Below are 24,586 nucleotides of genomic sequence, written 5' to 3'. Positions count from 1 at the left end.
TGAGTTATGACTGTTTGAGAATGTACCTAGTGTTCGGGGCAGGCAGGGCTAGTCCGTGGAGCTGCTTCACTGCTAGTGGCTGCCCTGCTATTGTTTCCTGAGCTAGCTTTGATTTAACTAGATCCAACCTAGCTCAGGTATGTCTACACATGCTGCAATCAGTGTTCCCGAATGCAATATAGACATATCCTTAGATTCAAAGTGATGGCCAGTTGAGCCTGCATGACATCCTGTGAAGGGTTGCCATAACATTCTTTCCTCTGGGGAAAGCGGTAACTAGGGAAGACTCTTTGAATCACTGTTCCTTTCCAGAGCTGCTCATGGATAGTGCGGCTAGAAACACCCTTCAGTAGTAGTAGCAGTAATAATCTCTTCTATGATAGCAGAGCCCTACAGTCCCAAATGGGAATGGCACCACATTGTGCTAAGTTCTTTATAAGCATAGAAAAGAGACAGTCCGTACCATTGAGATACATCTACACTGCAATAAAAGACCTGTGCCTGGCCTGGGTCAGCTGACTTGGTTTCATGAGGCTTGGACTGCAGGGCTATAGAATCGCAGTGTAGATGTTCGGGCTTGTGCTGGAGCCCAGGCTTTGAGATGCTACAAGTGGGAGAGTCCCAGAAACGAGGTCCCAACCCAAGCCCAAATGTCCACACTGCAATTTTATAGTCCCTCAGACCAAGCCCCATGAACCCAAGTCAGCTGACCCAGGCCAGCTGTTGGCAGTGCCATGGGCCTTTACGCACAGTGTAGACCTACTCATAGTCTAAAACCCTCAAAACAAATAAAGGAAAAGGGGTGGAGAAACATACAAGCAAATGAATATGGCAAAAAAATATCACAGCCTTGTTAGTTACATGTTTTGCTGTTGCTGTTCCAGGTTTTAGATTTTGTTTTCTAATGTGGGGGATAAAGAGAGTGAGGAATGGCAGGTTAGTATTTAAGTCAGATGAAAAGCATTTTATTAAATGAAGAAATCTTAATGCCACGTTATTATAATTTCTATTCAGTATGTTTCATTCTAATTATGTTGTGTGTATTCACACAACAATCTATAGGCTTTTTATATGACTGCTTATACTTTGCTGATTTCAAATTAGTTGATGAGCATAAAAAAAATCTAAAGTAAAGAAAGATAAATCAAAGGATGATAGAAACTGCAGTGGAATAAATGGAAATAAATAAAAAATGTATTTTCAAAGCCATGCGAATGTCAGCACTATCAGTATGGTGCTAAAGTGGATGCATCAGAATGGCTGTTGAAAATTACTTGGATTAATCGAGTGCTATGTTCCTAATGCTAATGAAGTACTGCTAAAGATAGGGAAGCAGTGATAAAACATAGTAATAGCATGTGCACACCTTAGTTACACAAAATAAATGTGGAACTAATACTTTCATCTAGGAAGCGTCAGAATACAATTAAAAATAACATTCCCTTGTCTAATATGTCTTCAGATTAGGTCATGAGATTGTGTTCTTCAAAAATCTACATGCACATCTTTAATCACCAACCTATGCAGTGGAGGCTGGGGGAAATTATAGGTTTATTGATTTAAAAATCTCACAACCACAACTCTCCTTAAAGGGTGCCACATCATTCATTTTACTATGTTTTACATCCAAGTTCTTCTGGACCATATTATATGGGTACAAAAATATCAATTTATAAGGATAGGCTGGTCAAGGGGCTAAGCAGTGCAACAGTCATTTTAAAAATGAAGGTTGCTATTCTGAACCCAAATTCGGTGGTGAAAGTTGGATTCAGTCATGAGTTGTGTAGCTATGGAGATGTGTTTCTTTGCAAAAGTCTGGAATCAATGTGAATAGCTGAAATGCATGATATTTTTTTTTAGTTGTGTATTTATTTATGGAATATTCACTCACAGTGAGAATCACTAAGCAATGTTCACTTGTCTTGCTCATGCTTATGGGATGCTAAGGATTTAGAGTATACTTATTGGTTTAGCACTCATAAGCTGCTTTGCCCTGCATAGTACACCAAAATGAAGAAAATTCCCATCTTTTAGAACTCACAGTCAAAGATCCCCAACTCAGGAAGGCACTGTAGCGTATGCCTCGCTCTAAGCAAAGGAGTAGTCCTATTAAGTGAATAGGACAATTCACATGTTTTAAGTTAGACAGGTGATTAATTACCTTGCTGAACTAGGGCATAAAAGATCCTAAAGAAAACTTAGTTATCTCTTTTTTACAATGGCCTTTTTTCTCCCATTTCACCACATGGCACTTTCATTTTGGCTTACTGTTCATAATACACATCTCCGTCTTTCAACAACTTTAATTTATGGTGTATACGCCAGCATGACTTGAGTTCGAAAAAAGCTTAGGAATGCCATGGATTCCCTCTCTTCTTTTATTTACCTGAAGAGACGTTCCACACCCTTAAGGAAAAAATCCAGTGCTTGCCTCTACCTGTGGAATCCTGCAACACATTAAGATGACGACAGCATCCAGTCTTATTAATTTCTTCTCATATCACTATGGGATAACCCAGGCCTTAGGATCAAGACCAACTCTATGCTTAAGAATTTGGATTAGAAAAAGAATTAACAAAAATTAAAGATGTAATACAAGATGATACACATGTAATCAAAGGAAGCCAGTCTAAGAAGTATCAGCTACTGCTACGTCACAGTTCCTTCTTTCAGTGGCTATGCTCAAGGATTCAGGCAAGGATAGAGGACAATTAGTCTGTTTCGACTCTATCACCTCTAGAAGAGCATGTTAAGAAATATGGAAACAAAAGTCACGTTATAGGAATTACTTATTGGTGGCTTAATGCTTTGCATTCCCCTCTCAATCTCAGTTGCAAAGAAAAATGGTGGTAGTGGGGGCGGAGGGGACTTAGTCTTACAATCACAATGGAAATCTGGAGGGTATCTGACTTAATGTGAACAATACTTCATTTTTTATCCTTGTGATTATTCCAGAAGAGTGGTGGGCAATCTGCAGCCCATCAGGGTAATCCGCTGGCAGGACGCAAGACAGTTTGTATAATCTGACCGTCTGCAGGCATGGCCGCCCGCAGCTCCCAGTGGCTGCAGTTTGCTGTTCCTGGCCAATGGGAGCTGCAGAAAGCTGTGTGGGTTACAGGAACATGCTGCGCCCTGCCCACGCTCTGCCTCTAGGCCCCTTCCTGCTGTTCCTTCCAGGTTCCCGGCCCATTCTTCCATAGTCCAAGCTGGCTGCGGCCGGGGCAGCCGGTGCTGGGACTGGGACCATGCTGACCAGCCGCCTGGCGCTCCAGGGTTGGGGTTGGAGTTGAGGGCCAGCCCGGAGCTCTAGGGCTGGGAGTGCTGTGGTTACTCTGCATAGAGATCCAGAGCTCCAGGGCTGGGGGCGCTGTGGCCACTCCACCCAGCCACCCGGAGCTCCAGGGATGGGGGCGCTTGGGAGGCCCAGGGTCAAAGGCCATGCGGGGGGTGCTCTGGGATCCTGCGGGGGAGGGAGGGAAAAAGGGGAGGGGCTGGGGGCTAGCATCCCCAATGGCTGGTTCACCAACCACCCATGGCTATAAGAACAAGGGGTTGGCTTCTTGCCGTACTGATCATAGGAGTTCCCCACCCCACTCCCCAACCCCCATTCATTCCTTTAACCAACACCTACCTCCTTTTTAAGTCCTTTTCCAAGCGATTTATGAAGTCAGTGGATGTCTTCCCTAAGGAGTACCTGCACTGGACATCTGCCCCACACTTACATAATGACTTGAGACATATAGCCTACCACCCTTCATGAACAAAGCCCTTTCCTGAACCCACTGTGCGGAAGGCAAAAAAAATCCCAACTCCAGCTAGGCCAATCTGGCGGTAAGGGAAAAATTTCTTCCAAGTCCCCCTAAAAAAGGGACAGCTAGTGCAATGCCCACAGCAGGTCTTGACCAAACCTAGTATTTCACCACCTGAAGGGGGAGAGAGGGTGGATGCTGCCTCAGCCTGCTCTGTGTGTAAAAGGGGGCTTCATGCACATGGCTTCCCCATTTAAACACTTCTGCCTATCCAGTTCCCAGGGGATGAGTCAGCGTGGCCAAACTAGCCCCTTATCCCCTTTTGCCGCAGTTTTCCTTTCTCCCCCAGTGACATAAAGCACTGTTCCCTTCATTTGGGCAGCCAGCCAAATCTCTCTCTCTCTCTCACACACACACACTTTCTTGAAGGTGCAGTGCAGTCATTGGTTAAGGCTAGATTGTCAAGAATGTAGTGAAAAAAGCAAGTGAAAAAATGTGGAAATGTAAACAGCCCCATGCCAACCTCTCACATCGTCTGTATATGTCAAAAAAAAAAAAAAGCAGCAAGTGTTTTGGAACATCATACTCAAAGCCCTCACAAAAATTTTAAGTGTCATTATCTTTCCTTCTCCAAGCTTCTAGATTTCAGGAGTGCTGGATGATTTGGTATTACCAGTTGAAATTAAGGAATGGATTGCAGTAACTATTTCAGTGGCCAAAAGAGTTATATTGAGAAAATAAAAATCTGCAATTCCTCTCTCATACACAAACTGACTTAGTGAGCTCTTTACTACTGCAATAATTGGGGGAGTGGGAAAAGACACTGTCTAATAGAAACGCTTAGAAAAAACATGTCTGGTCACACAAAGCTGTTTCATACTTTTGCAGTTTAGTATATATTAATCCCCAGTAATCATAAAATTATGTTCTCATATCTATTTAGTCATTTTAATAATTTATGCCCTGCATGGCCTCTACAAGTTCAGGTTTTCTTTGTTTGTTTCTGTGTTTGCTTTTGTTTTGTTTTTCCAAGTTTTATAAACAATGAACGTTATTTAAATGCTATTTCCATCTTATGCATCTATTTACATAAGAAAAAAGAAAAGGAGGACTTGTGGCACCTTAGAGACTAACAAATTTATTTGAGCATAAGCTTTCGTGAGCTACAGCTCACTTCATCGGATGTAGCTCACGAAAGTTTATGCTCAAATAATTTTGTTAGTTTCTTTTTGCGGATACAGACTAACATGGCTGCTACTCTGAAACCTATTTACATATGTTTAGTTTCTTTGTGTGTTTGTATTTTATATACAAACAAAAATAAAGTTTACAAAAAGCATGGTGGGGTATTAGGACACTGATAAGAAATTAGTGTGGTGTTCTTTTTCTAGTTCGAATAGCTATGCTTTTAAATGCAGTTATTGAAGTAATTTGGTTACTATAGTTAGCTGAGAAATCTTTGTCAAGCATCACAGACTGTACATGTGTGATAAGGTCAAAAGCTTTTTGGCACAGTAATCAAAGAAGAACATGTAGACTGGCAGATTCAATCCTACTTTTTCCATTAAGTAAAAAGTTGAAAATCTGAATCAGATTTTATCGACTCATTCAAATTCTGTTTAAAATAATTTCATTATTGATGTAATAAACTGTCAACGGGAAGGAACTGCATTAAACTAAAGGCCCTACTCATTCTAGATGTAATGATGGCACCAGGAGATGTGATAAAAGAACTACAGCTGCAATTCAAATGGCAAGTAGGCCTATACAAGTCTTCAGTAGTAACTGATTAACCTGGGTATGCACTACTTGACTGATTTTATTGAAGAATGTCTTTTATCATAAAATTTGGGAGCTGTAGCAGATATCTAATGAAAGAGGGTCTTTCTCCTAACAGCTCCTGAAATGACAAGACAGACAAGGCCACTGAGAAGCTAAATGAATTCTTGCATTGGTCTTCGCTGCAGATGTGAGCGAGATTCCCATACCTGAGCCATGATTTTCAGGTGACAAATCTGAGGAACTGTCCTAGACTAACAGTTTCGTTTTGTTACTAAATCTTGAGGAGGTTTTGTAACAAATTGCTCAAACAAACAGTAATAAGTCACCAGGACCAGATGGTATTCACCCCAGAGTTCTGAAGGAACTCAAATATGAAATTGAAGAACTACTAACTGTGGTATGGAACCTATTGCTTAAATCAGCCTCTGTGCCAGATGAGTGGAGGATAGTTAATGGAATGCTGACTTTTAGAAAAGGCTCCAGAGGAAATCCTGGCAATTATAGACCACTAAGCCTAACTTCAGTGTCAGGAAAATTGGTTGAAACTATAGTAAAGAACAGAATTATCACAGATGAACACAATGTTTGTGAAGAGTCAGCATGGCTTTGGTAAAAGAAAAGGAGTACTTGTGGCACCTTAGAGACTAACAAATGAAGTGAGCTGTAGCTCACGAAAGCTTATGCTCAAATAAATTTGTTAGTCTCTAAGGTGCCACAAGTACTCCTTTTCTTTTGCGAATACAGACTAACACGGCTGCTACTCTGAAACAAGGCTTTGGTAGAATTCTCTAAAGGGGGTCAACAAGCATGTGGATAAGGGTAAGCCACTGACATGATAGGTGAGGCATGATTTCCCTTTACAAAAAACATGTTGACTCTTCAACAAATTATGTTGATCTATGTATCTGACAATTCTGTTCTTTACTATAGTTTCAACCAGTTTGCCCAGTACTGAAGTCAGGCTTATGAGCCTGTAATTGCCAGAATCACCTCTGGAGACCTTTTTAAAAATTGGTGTCACATTAGCTATCCTCCAGTCATTTAGTACAGAAGCTGATTTAAATGATATGTTACAAACCACAGTTAGTTCTATGATTTCACATTTGAGTTCCTTCAGAACATCTAGTCCTGGTGACTTATTACTATTTAAAATCAATTAATTTTTTCTAAAACCTTCTAATGACACCACAATCTAGGACAGTTCCTCAGATTTGTCACCTAAAAAGAATGGCTCAGGGTTGGGAATCTCCCTCGCATCTTCGGCCGTTAAAACCAATGCAAAGATTAAAGGTCCATAAAATCATAAATAGTATGTAGACAGTGAATAAGGAAATGTTGTTTACCCCTTTCACACAACACAAAAACCATGAGTCGTGATGAAATGAATAGGCCAAAGATTTAAAACAAAGTAAGGAAGTCCTTCACACAATGCATGGTCACCCTGTGGAACTTATTTCCAGAGAGTCACGAAGGTGAAAAGTATAACTGGGTTCAAAAAAGAATTAGACAAGTTCATAGACATTATATCCCTCAATGGCTATTAGCCAAGATGGTCAGGAACACAACCCTATGCGCTGGGTGTTCCAGCTTCTGACAGACAGAGGTTTAGGGACTGGATGACAGGGGATAGCTCACTTGATAAATTGCCCTGTTCTGTTCATTCCCTCTGAAGCATCTGCAAATGGCCACTATCAGAAGACAGGATACTGGGTTAGATGGACCATTAGTCTGACCCAATATGGCTGTTCTTATGAAGTGTAATGGCATTTTTAAGTGATTTGGCTAAATTGCTCTGTCTAGGGGGGTTTCCGGCAATATCTGCAGGGACAGGAGAGCTGCAGAAGGGCAGGGAGCAGCTACAGATAATGTTGGGTTTGTGAGTGGGCCTTCATTTCCTCTTAAATCCCCTTCCTTCGGCAATATTGCTCCTTCTTACAGGAAAACCTATGGTGACTAAGGGTACGTCTACACTTACAGCAGCGTATAGAGTACAGACATTGCATGCCCAGCTAGCATGAATATAAACAGCATTATAAAGACAGTGAGGCACTGCTTAGGCAAGAAGAGTACAGTGCCTACATGCCAGAACCCTAGGGCATATACCTGCCAGGCCTCTCTACGTGCCCAAGCAGTACCTCACATGTCTATGCTGTTATTTTTAGCCATGTAATAGCCTGCTGCTTCCCTACTGATGGAGGCTTTCCCCATTGCAGTGAAAGTCTCCAGCAGCAGGGAAAGGCTCCAGCAGGGGGTAGGCAGCAGGGAAAGGGTCTGGCAGCAGGGAGGTCTTGTGTTGGAGTCTTTCCCTGTCGCGCATAGCTACACACCACAGTGAGTGTGCACACAGCCTACCTTTCACTGCCACAAAGTAGCTACACATACACTACATGCCACTGCCAGCACAGACAAGGTCAAAGGCTCCTGGTTTCACAGGGAAAGGGTAAAAATATTGCCAACAACATTGTAAAGAATTCTCTAAAGCAGAGTGTCTTGCACTCTGAAACAGTGTTTCTGTAACATTTGAAGATACGTTTAAAGAACATATAGGCACATGAATTTGAATTAATAGGACTTTTCTTGCATTGAAGGAGAGTACAGAAGTGCTATAAACATGTTAAAGAATCCTAATCTTTGTACTGTATTTTCTTTTTGACGCATGTTTTCATCCATATAGAAAGACTGCTTCAATCACTGCTAGCCTGTAGCATTTGCAGTTTCCGGGGAACTGTGCAGCCAAGAAGGCTGGAAGAGAGATGGGGAATACAATCTTTAATGGTCTGTCCAAATTCACAGTGCTCCATAGATGCCCTCAAACCTGCAAGTTAGGTGGGTCAGTCTAAGTTCACTGTACAGAGGACATACTTTATCCCCTTATGCTGCATAAGGAGGCTAAAACTCTACAATGTCAAGGCTGCAGGTTTTTCTGCAGAATGGTATGATCTACTCCAACAGATTTCTATGAACAGATGTTTGCTTAGATTAGGTTATTTAGGTTATGCTATTAACTGCTGATTTTAAGACAGTAACTGTAATTATAATGACAGGTTTCAGAGTAACAGCCGTGTTAGTCTGTATTCGCAAAAAGAAAAGGAGGACTTGTGGCACCTTAGAGACTAACCAATTTATTTGAGCATGAGCTTTCGTGAGCTACAGCTCACTTCATCGGATGCATACTGTGGAAATTGCAGAAGACATTATATACACAGACACCATGAAACAATACCTCCTCTCACCCCACTCTCCTGCTGGTAATAGCTTATCTAAAGTGATCATCAAGGTAGCCTATTTCCCCTTGTTTTTTCCTCTCCCCCCCCCCAGACGTTCTGGTTAAACTTGGATTTATGCTGGAAGTGGCCCACCTTGATTGTCATGCACAGTGTGGGGAGAGTGGTCAGTTTGGATGAGCTATTGCCAGCAGGAGAGTGAGTTTGTGTGTGTGTGTGTGGGGGGGAAACCTAGATTTGTGCTGGAAATGGCCCACCTTGATTATCATGCACATTGTAGGGGGAGTGGTCACTTCGGATGAGCTATTACCAGCAGGAGAGTGAGTTTGTGTGTGTATGGGGGTGGGGGAGTGAGAAAACCTGGATTTGTGCTGGAAATGGCCCACTTTGATTTTCATGCAGGTTGTAAGGAGAGTGGTCACTTTGGATAGGCTATTACCAGCAGGAGAGTGAGTTTGTGTGTGTAGTTTTTGGAGGGGGGTGAGGGGGTGAGAGAACCTGGATTTCTGCAGGAAATGGCCCACCTTGATTATCATACACATTGTGAAGACAGTGGTCACTTTTGATGGGCTATTACCAGCAAGAGAGTGAGTCTGTCTGTGGGGGGGCGGAGGGTGAGAAAACCTGGATTTGTGCTGGAAATGGCCCAACTTGATGATCACTTTAGATAAGCTATTACCAGCAGGAGAGTGGGGTGAGAGGAGGTATTGTTTCATGGTGTCTGTGTATATAATGTCTTCTGCAATTTCCACAGTATGCATCCGATGAAGTGAGCTGTAGCTCACGAAAGCTCATGCTCAAATAAATTGGTTAGTCTCTAAGGTGCCACAAGTCCTCCTTTTCTTTTTGTAATTATAATGGATTTGAAATATTCTTAATAAAAATTACAACATCTAAAAGATTGCCTGCCCCCTAAGTACTGACTATACTTTGTTTCATGTACTCCAACTTGACTGCAGCCTAAAGTTAGAAAAATGTAAACTATTGAGACAAATTCTATGTTATTCTTTTCTATTGATTTTTTTAAAGTCTGTTTAAAGCTGCAGACAGTCTGTCAGGTTCTTTTTTGCCAGGCATACAAGCCAGGAGCAAAGAGGAGAATTATTTTAAAAGGCATACACATACAAAAGAGCTTTAATGAGCACTAAAAATGCTGCATTTAATTGTTTTTTCACATTGTACTTTCTGCATCATTGTATGAGTAAACACCGCAGAACACGAGAGGGGAAGTTCTCAAGAACTGCAGTAGATTGTATTGTAAAGCGTAATATTTAAATGGGCACTAATGCTCCCATCTGTTTCATCTTGCATGCCATACTTTTATTACATCAATTTCCCTACGCTGTTAATAATTACACAAATAAAAAATTCCCAATTGTCAAATGAAGATGCAGACTCACAGATAGCAAAAATAACCACAATTTGAAGTGTAATATGTTAAAGTATAGGTTTATACCTCAGTAGAAATGTTACATAGATCAATATATTAAAACAAAGGTATATACTAATATATTCCCATACTGGAATCTTAAAGTCACAGTAATATTAGTGTGTAAGTTACAAACTGAACACTTACATGATCCTTCAACATAATTGGCATTTTATTACAAAGATCAATTGTCTATCAGGAAAGGTTCACCAAGCCTATTTCCTCATAAGAGTCAATCTTGGTTCTGCATGTTCTGGTGAGGCTTTCATAAGAACATTTAATTGAAAACGAGGGAGCACACACTATAAATAAAGGTAGTACAGATCATTAAGATGTAGTTCCTGGAAAATAGTGAAAAAAGCACATGTACTTCCAAGGAAACCACTTAGAACATGCCTGTTTTACATAGACTTTACTGCCTGCATACCTGTAGTATCAGGGTGCCTTCCTCTAGAGCACCAAGCAATGTGACAGATCTCTGCCATGTGTGGTTCATTCTCTCTTCCATCCTCTCCCAGGAGAAAAATTATAGTGCAGTGGGCAGTTATGGAAAGGTTTTCTTTATTTACACGGACATGGTGCTCTGTATGGTTGAAAAGGCTAAATATGTGATTGAACTGTGAAGTTGTGTGGTTAGAGAATCAGAAATGTAGGGCTGGAGGGGACCTTGAGAAGTGATCAAGCCCAGCCCCCTGTGCTGAGGCAGGACAAAGGAAACTTAGACCATCCCTGATAGTTGTTTGTCCAACCTGTTCTTGAAAACCCTCAAGTGATGGGGATTCCACAACTTCCCTTGGAAGCCTATTCAAGTACTTAACTACACTTGCAGTTGGACATTTTTTTCTTAATATCTAACCTCAACCTCCCTTGCTGCAGATTAAACCCACTACCTTCTTGTCCTACCTTAAGTGGACTTGGAGAACAATTGATCACCATCCTCTTTATAACAGTGCTTAACATATCTGAAGAATGTTATTAGGTCCTCCCTTAGTCTCCTTTTCTCAGGACTGTTTGATTTTTTTTTTTTTTAAAAAACCTTTCCTTGCAGGTCAGATTTCCTAAACCTTTTATAATTTGTGTTGCTTTCCTCTGGACCCAATTTATCCACATCTTTCCTAAAGTGTCGAGGACTGAACATAGTACTCCAGGCAAGGCCTCACTAGTGCTGAGTAGAGAGGGACAATTACCACATGTATCTTACATGACATTCCTGTTAATACACCCAAGAATTATATTAGCCCTTTTCACTCATAGTCAATCTGTGATCCACTATAACCTCCAGAGACTTTTCAGCAGTGCTACCACCTAGCCAGTTATTCCCCATTTTGTAGCTGAGCATTAGATTTATCCTGAGTGAAGTATTTTGCACTCGTCTTTATTGGATTTTATGAATCTGTCCATAAGGTTGAAATGTATAAAGGGAACTTACTGTGGGACAACATATGGGGAAGTGAGCAAAAAATCCCATGTTTGCAAAACCAGTTAAGTTTTTTGATTATTATATACCTGCTTAGACCTCTCCACATGTTAGGTCATAACAGATGTCCAAATGTCTTCTGGGCATATATTTTGTTTTGTTTCAATCCACTGCTGATTTCAAAGTTCAAATGCATCCACCTCAGCTCTTAATTGAAGGTAGACAAAAGGTTAAAAAACATCAAAGACCCCACCCCTCTTTTCTTTCAAATAGGATTTTTCTTCCAACTTCAGGTGGCTTCTTTCCAGGCAAACTTGGAAATATTGGCAAATTTTGGAATATTTAGATTCTCTTATGAGACAGCTACAAATAAGGCTGGGGAGGAAAATATCTTGGTACTACATCTGTTTTTATTGGAGCGATATTTCAACCAGGATATGGATAAAAATCCATCCAATTTTCCGTATAATGTATTTATATTGCAGTAGTGCCCAAAGGCCCTGATCTGCATTGTGGCTCCTTCTACATGCAGTACGGCTCCTTCTACATGCATTACAAACACACATGAAGACACAGAAACTACCCTAAATGTATGATTACCTATATAATAAGATTCCAGGATTGTCACTCTGAAGCCTAGTGTAGTGCAAACAGATGCTTGTAATTGGCAGCTTGGTTCAACCCTGTGACCTCTGAAGCTCAATGCATGAGCCTCTACCACATGAACTAAAACAGAGGTCCCAAACTTTTCTTATCGTGTACCCCCTTCCCAATCTAGCAGCTGCCTGCATCCCCCTACCCTTCTCATCACTGATACTGTGCGTGTTCTTAACACTACTAACCATCTGTCCATATTTCACAATTACGTACAGATATAGTTATAATGCAACGTATACGACCAAAAATAAATAAAAACAAACCACAAAAACCTGGACTAAATTCTGAGCTCAGTTAGACTGAACAGGTGCTGGGCAATTGGACCCATGAACCCTGAGCTGAACCCTACCCTCCGCCCAAGATGTCTCGCATATCCTCACAGTACACAAACCACAGTTTGGTAACTCGTGAGCTAAAAGACCTGTCTTTTAGCCAAGGCTGTGGCAGGCTCAATCAATCTCTAGCTGGTCTATTAGGTGCTACTGGAGGAGAACAGAGTGCCATACCAAGCAGGCATGGGTTATAGTAGCATGTCTGTTGAGTCAGTGTGAAACAATAGAAACAGCTATGAGCATGGTGGAGATGCTTTTTGTTCAGAATATCAAAGTTTAATTGTCACTGGGATTCATGGCCTGTTACCACCCAATTTTTAAGTTCAGGCATTAGGGGCCTTTCTACACATATAACTTTATGAATTACACTCTTATGACAATATGGGCTTTCAGCTACTGGTACCACCTAATCTGAGATTTGGGAAGATACATTCATTAATGTATGATGGATGGACACTATGATGAGAGCACCATTGACCCACCCAGGAGGAAATCAGTCATATTTGCTGGTGTAAAGGAATGCTTTCTACAGTCCTGTCACTTCTAGCATATGCACTTCGTTGCTGAATTTTATATCCACTCCAAGCTGGGTTGTGTGCAGGCTAATGAGCCTCGGGTGATTCTTAGCAGTGTTCATTTACTTTTCCTTCCTGAGCTTGCAGCCCTGTGGTGTCCTTCCCAGGTCCCCCCACACACACACACACACAACCATATTGGGCCACGGGGGGATACAGTCAGTGCAGGTTTTGGATGGTGCCCAGGCCTGGGGCCATACACTGATTGTGCAGGATAAAGAGAAATATTGAATAACTACTCATTCACTGAATGAGGCAGGGATCTTTTTTGAAAGTTTGATTCTAGCTTTTGTGAACAAACAGTCTTCAATCCTTCCTGGGACAGCAGGCAAATCTCTCCCAGAGATGTATCACTTTACAAAGGAAGGGGGAACAACTAAAATGGGAAAAATTCAGTCGTTACCCCAGAACACTTAATCTGAGGCTTTGAGTTTCTTCAGTTTGAAGAAAGTTGTTTCTTAGGCAGTAACAGTGTAAGAAAAAAGGTTGTTCCTGCCCATCCTATGCCCCTGAATTCCACTCTGGGGCCCAAGACAAACGGCAGTTTGAGACAGAAGTATCGCTGCAATCTCCTTACTGTCTAACTTACAAAATTATTTCCTTCCTCACCTGGATTTCTGACCCTTTAAGAAATCCAGTTAAACCTTTCTTCAGGGTCAGGGTTAAATCTTCAGGAGCCCGGCCAAATTAAACTTAGTCTTCAATGCCTTCATCTCTACAAAAGGGAGGGATCAAGCTGGCAAAGCATCAGAACAAACCGAGTCTGTCTCTTCCTCAAGAGGCTGAAAACAGAACGATCACTCCTTTCTTCACAAAGGGATAAACGGAAAACCGAAAGTCTCATCTCAAAATTTTAAACTAAACAGCTGTTTATGATGCCCCTTCTCCTCACACAGGATAACATGCACATCTTTAATTTCCCATTTCCTCAGAAAAAGGAAGTGGAAGTTCCAAACTTATCCTTAGGAGCTAAACAAAACAACAACAACAACAAAAAAACTCAATTGTTTTCAGCAGAGTCCTGTCTTCAAAAACAACTAACTACTCCTAGCTTGGCTACAATCATACCTGCTGGTACAAAGGAATCCAGTCACTTCCAGCAAGTCCCTTGCTGAGTCTTATATCCACTCCAGGCTGGGTTGTTTGCAGGCTAATGAGTCCCAGGTATTTCTTAACTATGTTCATTTACTTCTCCTTCCTGAGCTTGCAGCCCTGTGGTGTCCTTCCCACACCACACTGGGCCCACTCGGGGATATAGGATATCCACCCGCATTATTATTGTAATAAATCTTAGAGTTTCTTTGCATCAGCCACTCCAAAGGAATCACAGTGTATGTCTCATTTCAGCATGCCTTCCAGAAATAAGTATTAAAAAATAGAAAAGCCTGTCTTCATCTTCAACTTTCTATTAATCTAATACATTCTGCAAAGATCATAAAACATAGCTTATACTTTGTTTTTTCCCCTGCTACAAAGTAAGTTCATTTGGTTATGTGGTCTCACTTGTTTGTTAAGGTCAGACAAACTTCTATTTCCCTGAAACTGACAGCAGCCAAGTCAGCAACAGGGTAACTGCACCTCTGTGGTCCCCCGAGTGCATTCACTTAAAGGTTCCTCAGCCATCACCTCTCCAGGGTAGAGATGCACATCTCTCTTCCTCATGACTGGGGATATTAAGGCTGTCCAACAGTAGTTCAAGTAGAATTTATTGCTTACCAGTATGCTGCGCATAGGCGACTCATGGTGGGGACGACACAAAGGGGGAGCACCAGCTTAAGGGGGGGCACATGACCTCTCCACGAGACCCCCCCAAATGACACCACCCCACCCCCAACCCAGGGCCCCTGTGCTCTGCCCATCCCCTCCCCACCCCATGTTACCTGGAGGTGGGGGCAAAGGGGGGGCTCTGAACCACAGAGCTCTCCGGAACCACAGCAGTGAAAGGAGCAGGATGTGGGGCTACTGGGTGTCCCCATGCCAGCATCTCCTCCAGCATGGCTGTACTGCCCCCAGCCCTGTCTTCCAGCAGGGCTGTACAGACCCCAGATAGAAGATGCAGCTGCGTGGAAGGGCTGGGGGCAGGGACGGGTGTGGTACCCGGCAGCCCCACCTTCTGCTCCTGTGTCTTTCCAGCATGGCATACTGGCAATAAATATCTTAATGATACAGCATACCTGACTGTACTGTCCTACTTGCACCACTGCTGTCCAACTCCCTGCCTCACACAGAGAAATCCCCAGCAAGCCAGACTGCCTGAAAGGCCAGCGCCTGCTCTTTGTTTTTTCTCCAAGTCGTATGATCAATGTATAACCTGACTAGAAGGTATAACTGGGGTAACAAGAAAAATGTTGCTTCTTTAATCTTCTGACAAGAGCACTCATCAGTATTCTGGTTTTTAATTTTTAAAATTGGGGGAAAAGGTATCAGACTATGAATATTTGTTTAACATACGGGAATACTGGTGGGCCCTACTGTCGATATATATAGGCCTGGATGTAATAGGAAGGAAATCTACATAGGACATTACAGAAGAGTTCTGCTGGAAGATTGTTTGAGCGCAATATGTCTGTAGGGTAGTCAGATAGACAATTGTCCAGAGAAGGCTAACACAGATTTAGATAAAATTACAGTAACCAGCAAGAGACATTTGAAACAAATATATCTAAAGAGTCATAATCTTTAAATACATTAGGCAGGTGTAGTCCAAAAAGTGGAGAATTGCTATAGCCTGTCAGCGGTCTGGGAATCCACCCAGGGTCAAGGAGAAGATAGAAAGGAACTCTGAGGACTGAAAAGGAAAGTGATATGTTTCAGTATGGAAGGAAAAGTACAATGGTCTCCCCAGAAAAAGGGGAGCATGTTCTTCAATAGTTGTGTCGAGTGCACTAACTTGGTCTTGATCCAAGTTACGCAGCTGTTCAACAGGCCAAAAATCCCTAGCAAAATCCTTTAGTTCAGAACTGAAAAATACAGCAATATTATTCAAAAATAGCCATGAAATCCTCACACTCAAAGCAAATCAACAGTGTGATCCACGATGACAAGACAGACACTGTAACCTAACTGCAACCCGAGACAAGACATCACCCCAGAGTTTGCTTAAAAAAGAAACTATCTGCCAAGTCACCATCAGTCAAACAAGATGCTACTACTGAAAAAGACCTATATAACAAACAACCTCTAATTCTACTCTGACTCCTGTCAAACAAAAGCTACTGCTGACCATAACTTTTGTATCTACTGATGGTGGTGGGGAGAGAAAAACCACACAGCACAATGTCAGAGGATGAGGAGAAAATAGCACAGGGTTGTACATATCTGGTATATTATTTCCCCGCCCCCATCAGAATGAATACAAAGAACTCTTCTACTTGTTGTATGAGGAGCACATTATTATTTTCCAGGGATTGACTGTCATAGGTGAATGGGTTTGTAATATCATCTGATCAGCATGCAGCAGGCCTCACTTAGAGTTGAAAGAGCTGCATTTTGTGGGACAAATTTGATATTGCACATTTTTAATTATAGCCCCTCTCTCCATTTTCCTGAAGACCAGCATGGGTGTAGAGGCAATGAAGACTGAAGAAAAATATATTTAATACTGTTAGAAGCATTAAAAATTCCTATTCTGGGAAATACAAACAGCCACAAATTATATAGAACCCCATTAAAATGTTGAAAATACGTATATGCTTGGAGGGGAAAATCTGCTATATCTTGGTAGTTATACTGTTCTATTCTTTAAAATAAAGGGATATTTTGATGAGAAAATAACAATGGCCCTACTGGGTCAGACCAAAGGTCCATCTAGCCCAGTATACAACAGTGCCAAGTGCCCCAGAGGGAATGAACAGAACACGTAATCACCAAGTGATCCAGCCCCTGTTGCTCATTCCCAGCTCCTGGCAAAAAGAGGCTAAGGACACCATCCCTGCCCATCCTGGCTAATAGCCATTGACGGACCTATCCTCCATGAGGGCAGAATTTTGCCCATTGGAGTAATACCAAAGTGCTTAATAAGTTCGTGGAACCATCTTTTTTACAGCATAATGATATTCTGTAATCCCCATGCCTTAGTTCAAATGAAATGCAAATTAAAATTGAGGCATCTTGCTCCCTCTATATTTTGAGCTCCACATTACATAGAGAAGCGTAGTGTCATTTGTCTTTTCAAAGTTGTCCACTGTAGCAGAAAATGAGGTACATTTTCCTAAAGAATTAAATGTACAACATGATCTGTTTGTAAAACAGCCTCTGAGGTACACGAATTGGACACTTTTACTTCGATGTAACCTTTTTACCAGTGGAGAGAGAAATTTGAAAACTTCATATTATCCATATGTATAGCATTTAGAACAGCATTTTCCAACCTTTTCTTTTAAATTGGAGCCCCAGGACCTTGTTGCACACTGGAAATAAAAAGAACAAAGACACCATGCTTCTCCCACAGTACCAAAACGTTCCACTCACCATGCCCAGAACCTCCTGGTACAAAACACGTCTAAACCCAAAGCTTTCCTTTGCTTTATTTTACTTGTTTAAAACAAAAGGTTCCTATTGTGGATTTAAGCCATGGCTCACATTGCAGGATGTGAAGACAGGTCACGATGCAGTGGAAGCAGCCCCTGGAGGAATTCTGGCTGACTTTGGCAGAATTCCTCTGGGGAAGAATACGCTAAAGTGGCAGTGCTACCAAGTTTGGAAAGGTGCAGCGTGACCCCTCTCAGTTTGACTCAGCACTGCTGGTCAATGAGATGGGGCAAACAGACATGGCCATGACCCCATTTTCGCCCTTATTCTCCCTTTCCCCTTTGGGATGGTGCTAGTTTGCAGCAGTTCTCAAGGTTACGCATATCACATCTACACTGCTCCTTGACCCCTTTCCCCACGATGATCTCCAGACGCACACTAGCAACCCTGTGTGCAGCCCTAGCACTATGCCTGGCTCTAGTCTCAATAGATTTGCATGACTGACTGTACAGTAGATACCACAGAGGGTGTGGAGTATTTTAACCACCACTCAAAGTTGTGGCATATTAAGGAAGCTAAGCTATGGCCTATAAATTCCACTGGGGGATATGGTTGGGCTCTGTACTGTGCACAGGGCTCATGGGCTTCATTGTCTTCCTCCCCGTACCTTTACTAATTCATTACCTATAAACCCTGTGACATAGATGGGCTCTCTGGACCTCTCCTCTTTCCTTTCCCGTTCTAAATATAAAGGTAGTCACAATGATGCTGCTATTATCATGCAAAGTAGTTACAGATGGTTTTTCCCAGGTGGCTAGCTGTTTATCACTGGCTGTTGCGTACAAAATGGCTTATCTAAAGAGGCAACATAGCAGAAGCTGGGGTTGGTAGTTTCCGTGGCATGGACACTTAGAGATGCAATTAATAGCACAAATCATTTGTAACCCGAAGCCCACTTGCATACAAGCTCCCTCCTTTGATAATTCCATGGTGTGGACTTTTCCTTGGCGACCCTCCTAATTCATCCCTACCACATACAAAAATGTACATTTGAATCCACTGGGGTCCCACTCATGCCTTCCTTGAAAATGCACTATAAGTACAAAGTCCACTCATGCAAACACTCCATTTGGTTTCAAAGATTTTGAACATGTAGCCCTGCATATTTAAATAAAAATGATTTATAACAATTTTTTCTTCTAAAATTGGATTTACCTGAAGTCTGCTAAAGGTCCTTGATAACATACAAAGAATTTGAACTGTATAATAGTTTATGCATCAAGATAAAATATGTCATTCTTTATGGCCATCATAAAATGCCATCCATAATGGCACTGAAATTGCAAAGTCATAGTCTGGAAGAAAATCTCCTGACAAAGTAAGGAGATTATTTGCTTCCTTCAATAAAAAAAGCCTTATCCTTCTGGCGTGTGAAAACAAGCGACTCCTTTTCTCAATAAAGATTTCTGATGTATATTATCTGCTGCACACCAAAGCTCCTAAAGACTGAAGGCAAAATATTTTCTTTTTCTTCTATAATTCAAGGACAGGTAAGATCACTGAAAGACCACCAGAACATATATTTTGTACAAAGGAGATAGCCGCGCCCCCCCCCAAACAAAAAAACACAACACTCCCACACACATCCCACTCTCTTAAGTGACCCCAGACACCAAAGATCAAGTTCCTATTTTAAGTAAACCCACAGAGTCAATTGAGTTATACCAAAGAAGAATTCGCCTTGAGAATTAAAGGACTTTTTGCATGTATCTTGCACATAAGTATTATCGAAGTGTGATTCCAGAAATATCTACAGTGAATATTCCAAAGCATATTATTTTCCTGTTACATGAAAGATATATTTTGAATACCTACATATATATTCAGGCATCTCATTTCAGTTCTACTCATTCATGCCTAAGCTCAAAACACATTTCAACTAGGAATTTACTTTTCTAAATCAGGGGTTATGCCTTAGAGATTTATTGTAACTGGAAAGAAACTATTAAATTAAAAAAAAATAGATTCTGTGCAATTTCAATACTGACAGAGTTGGCTGTTAAAAAGAATTTCAGAAGGGATACAGTTACCAATTTTCATGTACAATTGAGATGTCGAAAATTCATTTTTTTAATGCACACTTTATTTTTTTAAATTGGGATAGAACTGGATAGCCAATTTGCATATATCATTAACTGTCCAATTTTCATGTAAATGACAACCAGAGTAGCCAGAAAGTTCAGTACATTTTCTCAAAGGCGTGTTGATTTGAAAATTTCTCATGTGATGTTTTGTCTCAACTATCATCAGTTTGATGATCTAAACAGTGTCCTATTAATCCTGCAAACCTTTCACTGAAAAAAAAAATCTCACTGCTGGAATCCTTCCCCAAACCTAACATAGATGACAAAGTAAAAGACCAATCTTTCACAGGCACTTAATGAAGACAGGCTTCAACGGGTTTTCTGTACCGGAGATCACTTTACACGCAGGAAAAGACAAAATCAGCAGATTTTTGCAGTCAATCTGCAATCAAAAGCACAATAAGGAAAAACAAAAAACATATTGCTTGGTAAATCACTTACAGTGGTTTTCCTTTGGATTCACAAGTCAGAACTATAGATTGTCCTTCTTCTGGCCATGAACTGGAAGATATGATTTTAACTGAAGGTGTATCTAGAAAAAAAAAAAGAAAAGAAAATCAATTTGTTGAAGGACACTAAAATGATTTATTATGTAAGTGCATGTTCATAAAACATCATGCCAAGTCTAGTTTTCAGTTGAAGTTGCATTTATTTGAAGACTTGAGCTGTTTTCACTATTCTGAAAGTGGCACTAAAATGACCTCTGCAACTGGAAAAGTAAATTTTCATAAACCTAGAAACCACAGATATTCCCAGACTAAATCAATTTTGCTGTATTGAACACAACTCCATGGTATTAGTGCTCCAAGGTCTGGAAATTAAAAATGAAATACAAAAATAAAGTATTGAGGATGAACAAGTACTGGATATAATTGTTTCTTTGTCTATTTATAGATGGATATGACTGCTACTATTAGAGGACTGAATGCATTAATGTACATTTGAACAACACCTTTATTGTTGCAGTAGCCTGGGCTCTTAGATAATGGGCTCTTAGATAAAATACCTTGTTACAGACATTATGCAGAATATTATTTCTGAAATGCAATAATGCAGGCCCTTAAACAGATTCTCATTTTTAGTACAGTTAGCAAATCATTTTGATTGAAACATCTGCTACAATTACTATATAAGACTATAATCTGTCCTAAAAACTTTAAAATACTATTTCTACATACTGTAATAACCTCTCCTATTTTTGCAATGAGGTATGCAACATAAAAATGTTCTTTCAGACCTTTGAAAGTAGGTCTTTTATTTTAAAAGCTTTTAACAGCTGACTTGTATACATATTTTAATGTAATTAAAAGTTTATCATGTAATTTAAACACACAGGAAATTTCTTTGCAGATATATTTTTCTCTAGGCAATAAATGTCATGCTGAGGAAAATTTTCAAACTTAATAGGCAAATATAACTCCTGTTATCTTTCACTTGTTTTTCAGGTGACTTTTTGATGCAGGGTATATTTGCTAATCATGAAAGATTTTTAGTTTCAAACCAGAGTTTGCGCTGTCTGAGCCAATTTGCAATTCCTATTTGAGTTGGCAGCGTGGTGACAATGTCAAAAGAGCTACATCACAGTCATTCTGATGGCAACAAATTGTGAAACACAGAATCGAATTTAAATGAGGGAGGGAGGCAACAAGTGAGTGGGACTGAGAGGTCATTCCAGGTATAAGGAAGGCACTGAAGCAGACATGAACACTAGAGTTAGAGAATGAAACAGGAACATCAAGGCTGGCATCACTGGCTGAATTCTTAAATTATTAAAAGCAATTAAAAAAGCTTTTAAATGAGTGTTTGTAAATGATCCAAATAAAGGAGGTAGAGGGGTTTTTAGCAAATTAAGTTTACATTGTTCTGTTCTTGTACAGATCAATGAAGTGCTGATTCCAAGGATCCTGCTGCAGTTCTCAGTTCCTACTTAATTTGATGCATGCTGCTCCTAATCCTGCTCCCACATCTGAACTTGTCTGACTAATATAGACTTGTGCTAGAGGTAAGTCAAGCCACTTTTCCCTTCCAATAGTGCACTGTAATATTTTCAATGTTATTTTATAGTCTACTGGAGATAAAATAAGTACATGTAAACTAAAGTCAATATTGGAAAACAAAAACAAAAAACAGGACTTAGCCCCAAGAGGTTGGCTGAATCCTCCAGCTACATTCAGCAGTGTATGCAGTGTCACTAGCTGAAGTCACACCACTGTGGGTAGTAACTGGCACTGGCACCTGGTGAAGCAACAGCATTTCATGGACACTTAAAAGAATCAGGAAAACATAAGTCTTAATTGCCAATACCCCGTTTAACCTGTTTATCTGGGGACATTCAATACCTGGTCATAAGACGGCAAGGACATTTATGACACATAATCCTCATCATAAATCCAAAGCCTCCCTTGTGTTGAAAAGTAGCTGAGCATTTTGGAGACCACGCACTATGAAGATATCCTCATAAAACAGGTTGGAACGATTATGTTCCTCCTGTAAATGCCAGCCTGATGCTTAATCTCCAAAAAAAAGCAACGCAGAAAGCTTCATTTTGGAAAACAGTTAATGTCCATGTAGAACGGCAGTACTAGCTGATCTCAGTCACGATCTTAAATCTCACAGATTAATGTGGAAACAGTCAGCATGATCACTCTCTTTGGAGTGGGGTAAAAATCTGTGAAAGAAGCTGAGAGATGTTGTGAAGTATTTCATTTGAATTTCCTTGCCATTGTACTAGTGTGACAGATGAGACATCCTTGTGTTGGCTGCACCCTCCCTTTTCATCTATTTCAAAACAAAGGCTGATTTTCAGTCCAACTTTCTGGAAGCTAGAAATATGGGCCTATTCAGTACCGTCAATCTAAATACAGGATGCCTATTAGTAAGCAAGAGAAACTAGCAAGGAGATAGGAAATTCAGCACACACACAAAAAAAGGGACCTCTCAACACTTCAAAAGACCCATCTTTTTAAATTCAGCTCTTCACCTTCTAACAGACAAGATTGAAAATCAGAATTCATCTTGTTCCTTAATATCTCTAAAATGTTTTTCCTCTTGATATTTGTTGAAGGTTTACTGAATGCAGTGTCTACTAGGTCTGCATTGGCAATACAATAAACTAGTGGTGATTAATTAAATGGAGCTGCAATGGTAAAGAATGGCCAAAGCCTTAAATTGACATTCTTCTTCCTGTCAAATAAAGCAAGGTACTGTAGAAAATACACTTTGTTATGTTTTTTTATCTTCTAATCAACTTATATAATGTATACTGGACTTGTATAAGGTCCTGAGTTCCTTTAAGACAGCAAACATACCAGTTAATTAGGAAGTACTGATGTTTAATGAAGCTTAGAGAAGAGTTTACAATTTTAATTTATTATAGACAGTCCCTCAGGTAAACCTCTAGAGATGCTCATCTATTCTGTGTGTTTCATTCTGAGTTACTCCTTCCCTTTATTTCCATGTTGTCCTGAATTTTGCTTCAAAATTAAAATAAGCTACTATAAAAGGAGATATTTTAAGACCAGCTGTTCACTTCTCTTACATTTTCATCAATATTTAAACTGAGAAAATGTGTACAGGAACAACCTCGTCAAAACTAGCCCAAGCAGTTATATTTAAAAAACAACTAATTAATGGTTTTTCCAGGAAATAAAATGCTACTAACTATACAAGATCACCTCCTGTTGGAGCTGCTCATTGTAAGCACTTGACAAGAGGAAAGGTGGCCTTTGATCTGGAATACTCACAAAAGTTGCCACAACTACTGGAACTTCACTCAGTCTCCAGTATTTAAAAAAACAAACAAACCCCCCCCCCCACATTTATTTTCCCTTCACCACTTATAAGGTAGGCGAGTATATAAAAAAAATCCCTCCTCCTTTCTATGGCCATATTAAAAACAGTAGTCCAAAATATTTTAACAGAGAGTCAGATGCACAGTTGACCCTCCTTTGCTATGCCAATTCACATCAGCTGAGAAACTGGCCCAGTAAATGCAGTGGTGACAGCATATCCTAGAGTAATAGTATGAGAGACCAAAGTCTTTTCTCAGCAGAATACTTATAATAGAGGCAGTGGAGGTATGAACTCCCTCATGCCACAGCAGCAATACATGTTAATCCTAACCTGTAGGGACCCCTCTATGGGGTAAAAAACGTCATTTGAAAAATTAGTATTTGGAGTACACTTGTACTTTGCAGTAAACAGCAGCTTTACAGCAGTTTCAGATGATGAATTTGATCTTTTTCACCTTCCCCTTTCCAGTTGAGCACAACAAAGGGAAAACTTTCATTAAAAAATCCTATTTCATCAGTCATTCTAGGAGTTGGATGCATCCCATTGCACAAAAGGAGAGAAGCCATTTCAAACCATGTGGAGATTTATATAAATTTTAATCAAGCTATTTTTTATATAATTCCTCCTATATTAGAATGGTAAATAATATTATATTGGATCATCCACATGTAAAATCAGTGAACACAAGTGAAAAAATAATTTCAATTAATATTGGTAATGACTGCTATCTGGTATTGGTAATGACTGCTATCTGAAGAAGCTGAGCACCTTAGCGCAACGTTGGTTGCTCTCTTGGCAATAAACTTCTGACAACTTTTATTTCTCAAGGAGCCATTCACCAGGCTTTTGTGGATACAGCTGCACCAATTATCTGCTTTGTAAAGGGAGCACTTATTTATTTTTATATTATACTGGCTCCCACTGTGCTTGGCACTGTACAAATACCTAGTAAGAGTGAGTCTCTGGCCTGAAGAGCTTGCAGTCTAAGGACCTGATCCTGCAAATGATCCCATTC

General features: G+C 40.4%; 1 protein-coding gene across 4 annotated transcripts in view; it reads right to left on the bottom strand.

Annotated features, from left to right (window-relative positions):
- Positions 1-24,586, bottom strand: part of CADM2 (cell adhesion molecule 2) — a 1,028,770-nt gene that overhangs the window by 109,868 nt on the left and 894,316 nt on the right. For all 4 annotated transcript variants that reach the window (XM_074971701.1, XM_074971709.1, XM_074971692.1 and 1 more), the window contains one exon: positions 20,221-20,311. In XM_074971701.1, coding sequence (XP_074827802.1) covers positions 20,221-20,311 — 91 coding nt within the window. The remainder of the gene's footprint in view (positions 1-20,220; positions 20,312-24,586) is intronic.

The sequence above is a fragment of the Natator depressus genome, chromosome 1 (assembly GCF_965152275.1).
Source record: "Natator depressus isolate rNatDep1 chromosome 1, rNatDep2.hap1, whole genome shotgun sequence".
NCBI classification, from domain to species: domain Eukaryota; kingdom Metazoa; phylum Chordata; order Testudines; family Cheloniidae; genus Natator; species Natator depressus.
Note: the sequence above shows the minus strand (reverse complement) of the source record. Positions and strands in the feature narration are given on the sequence as shown.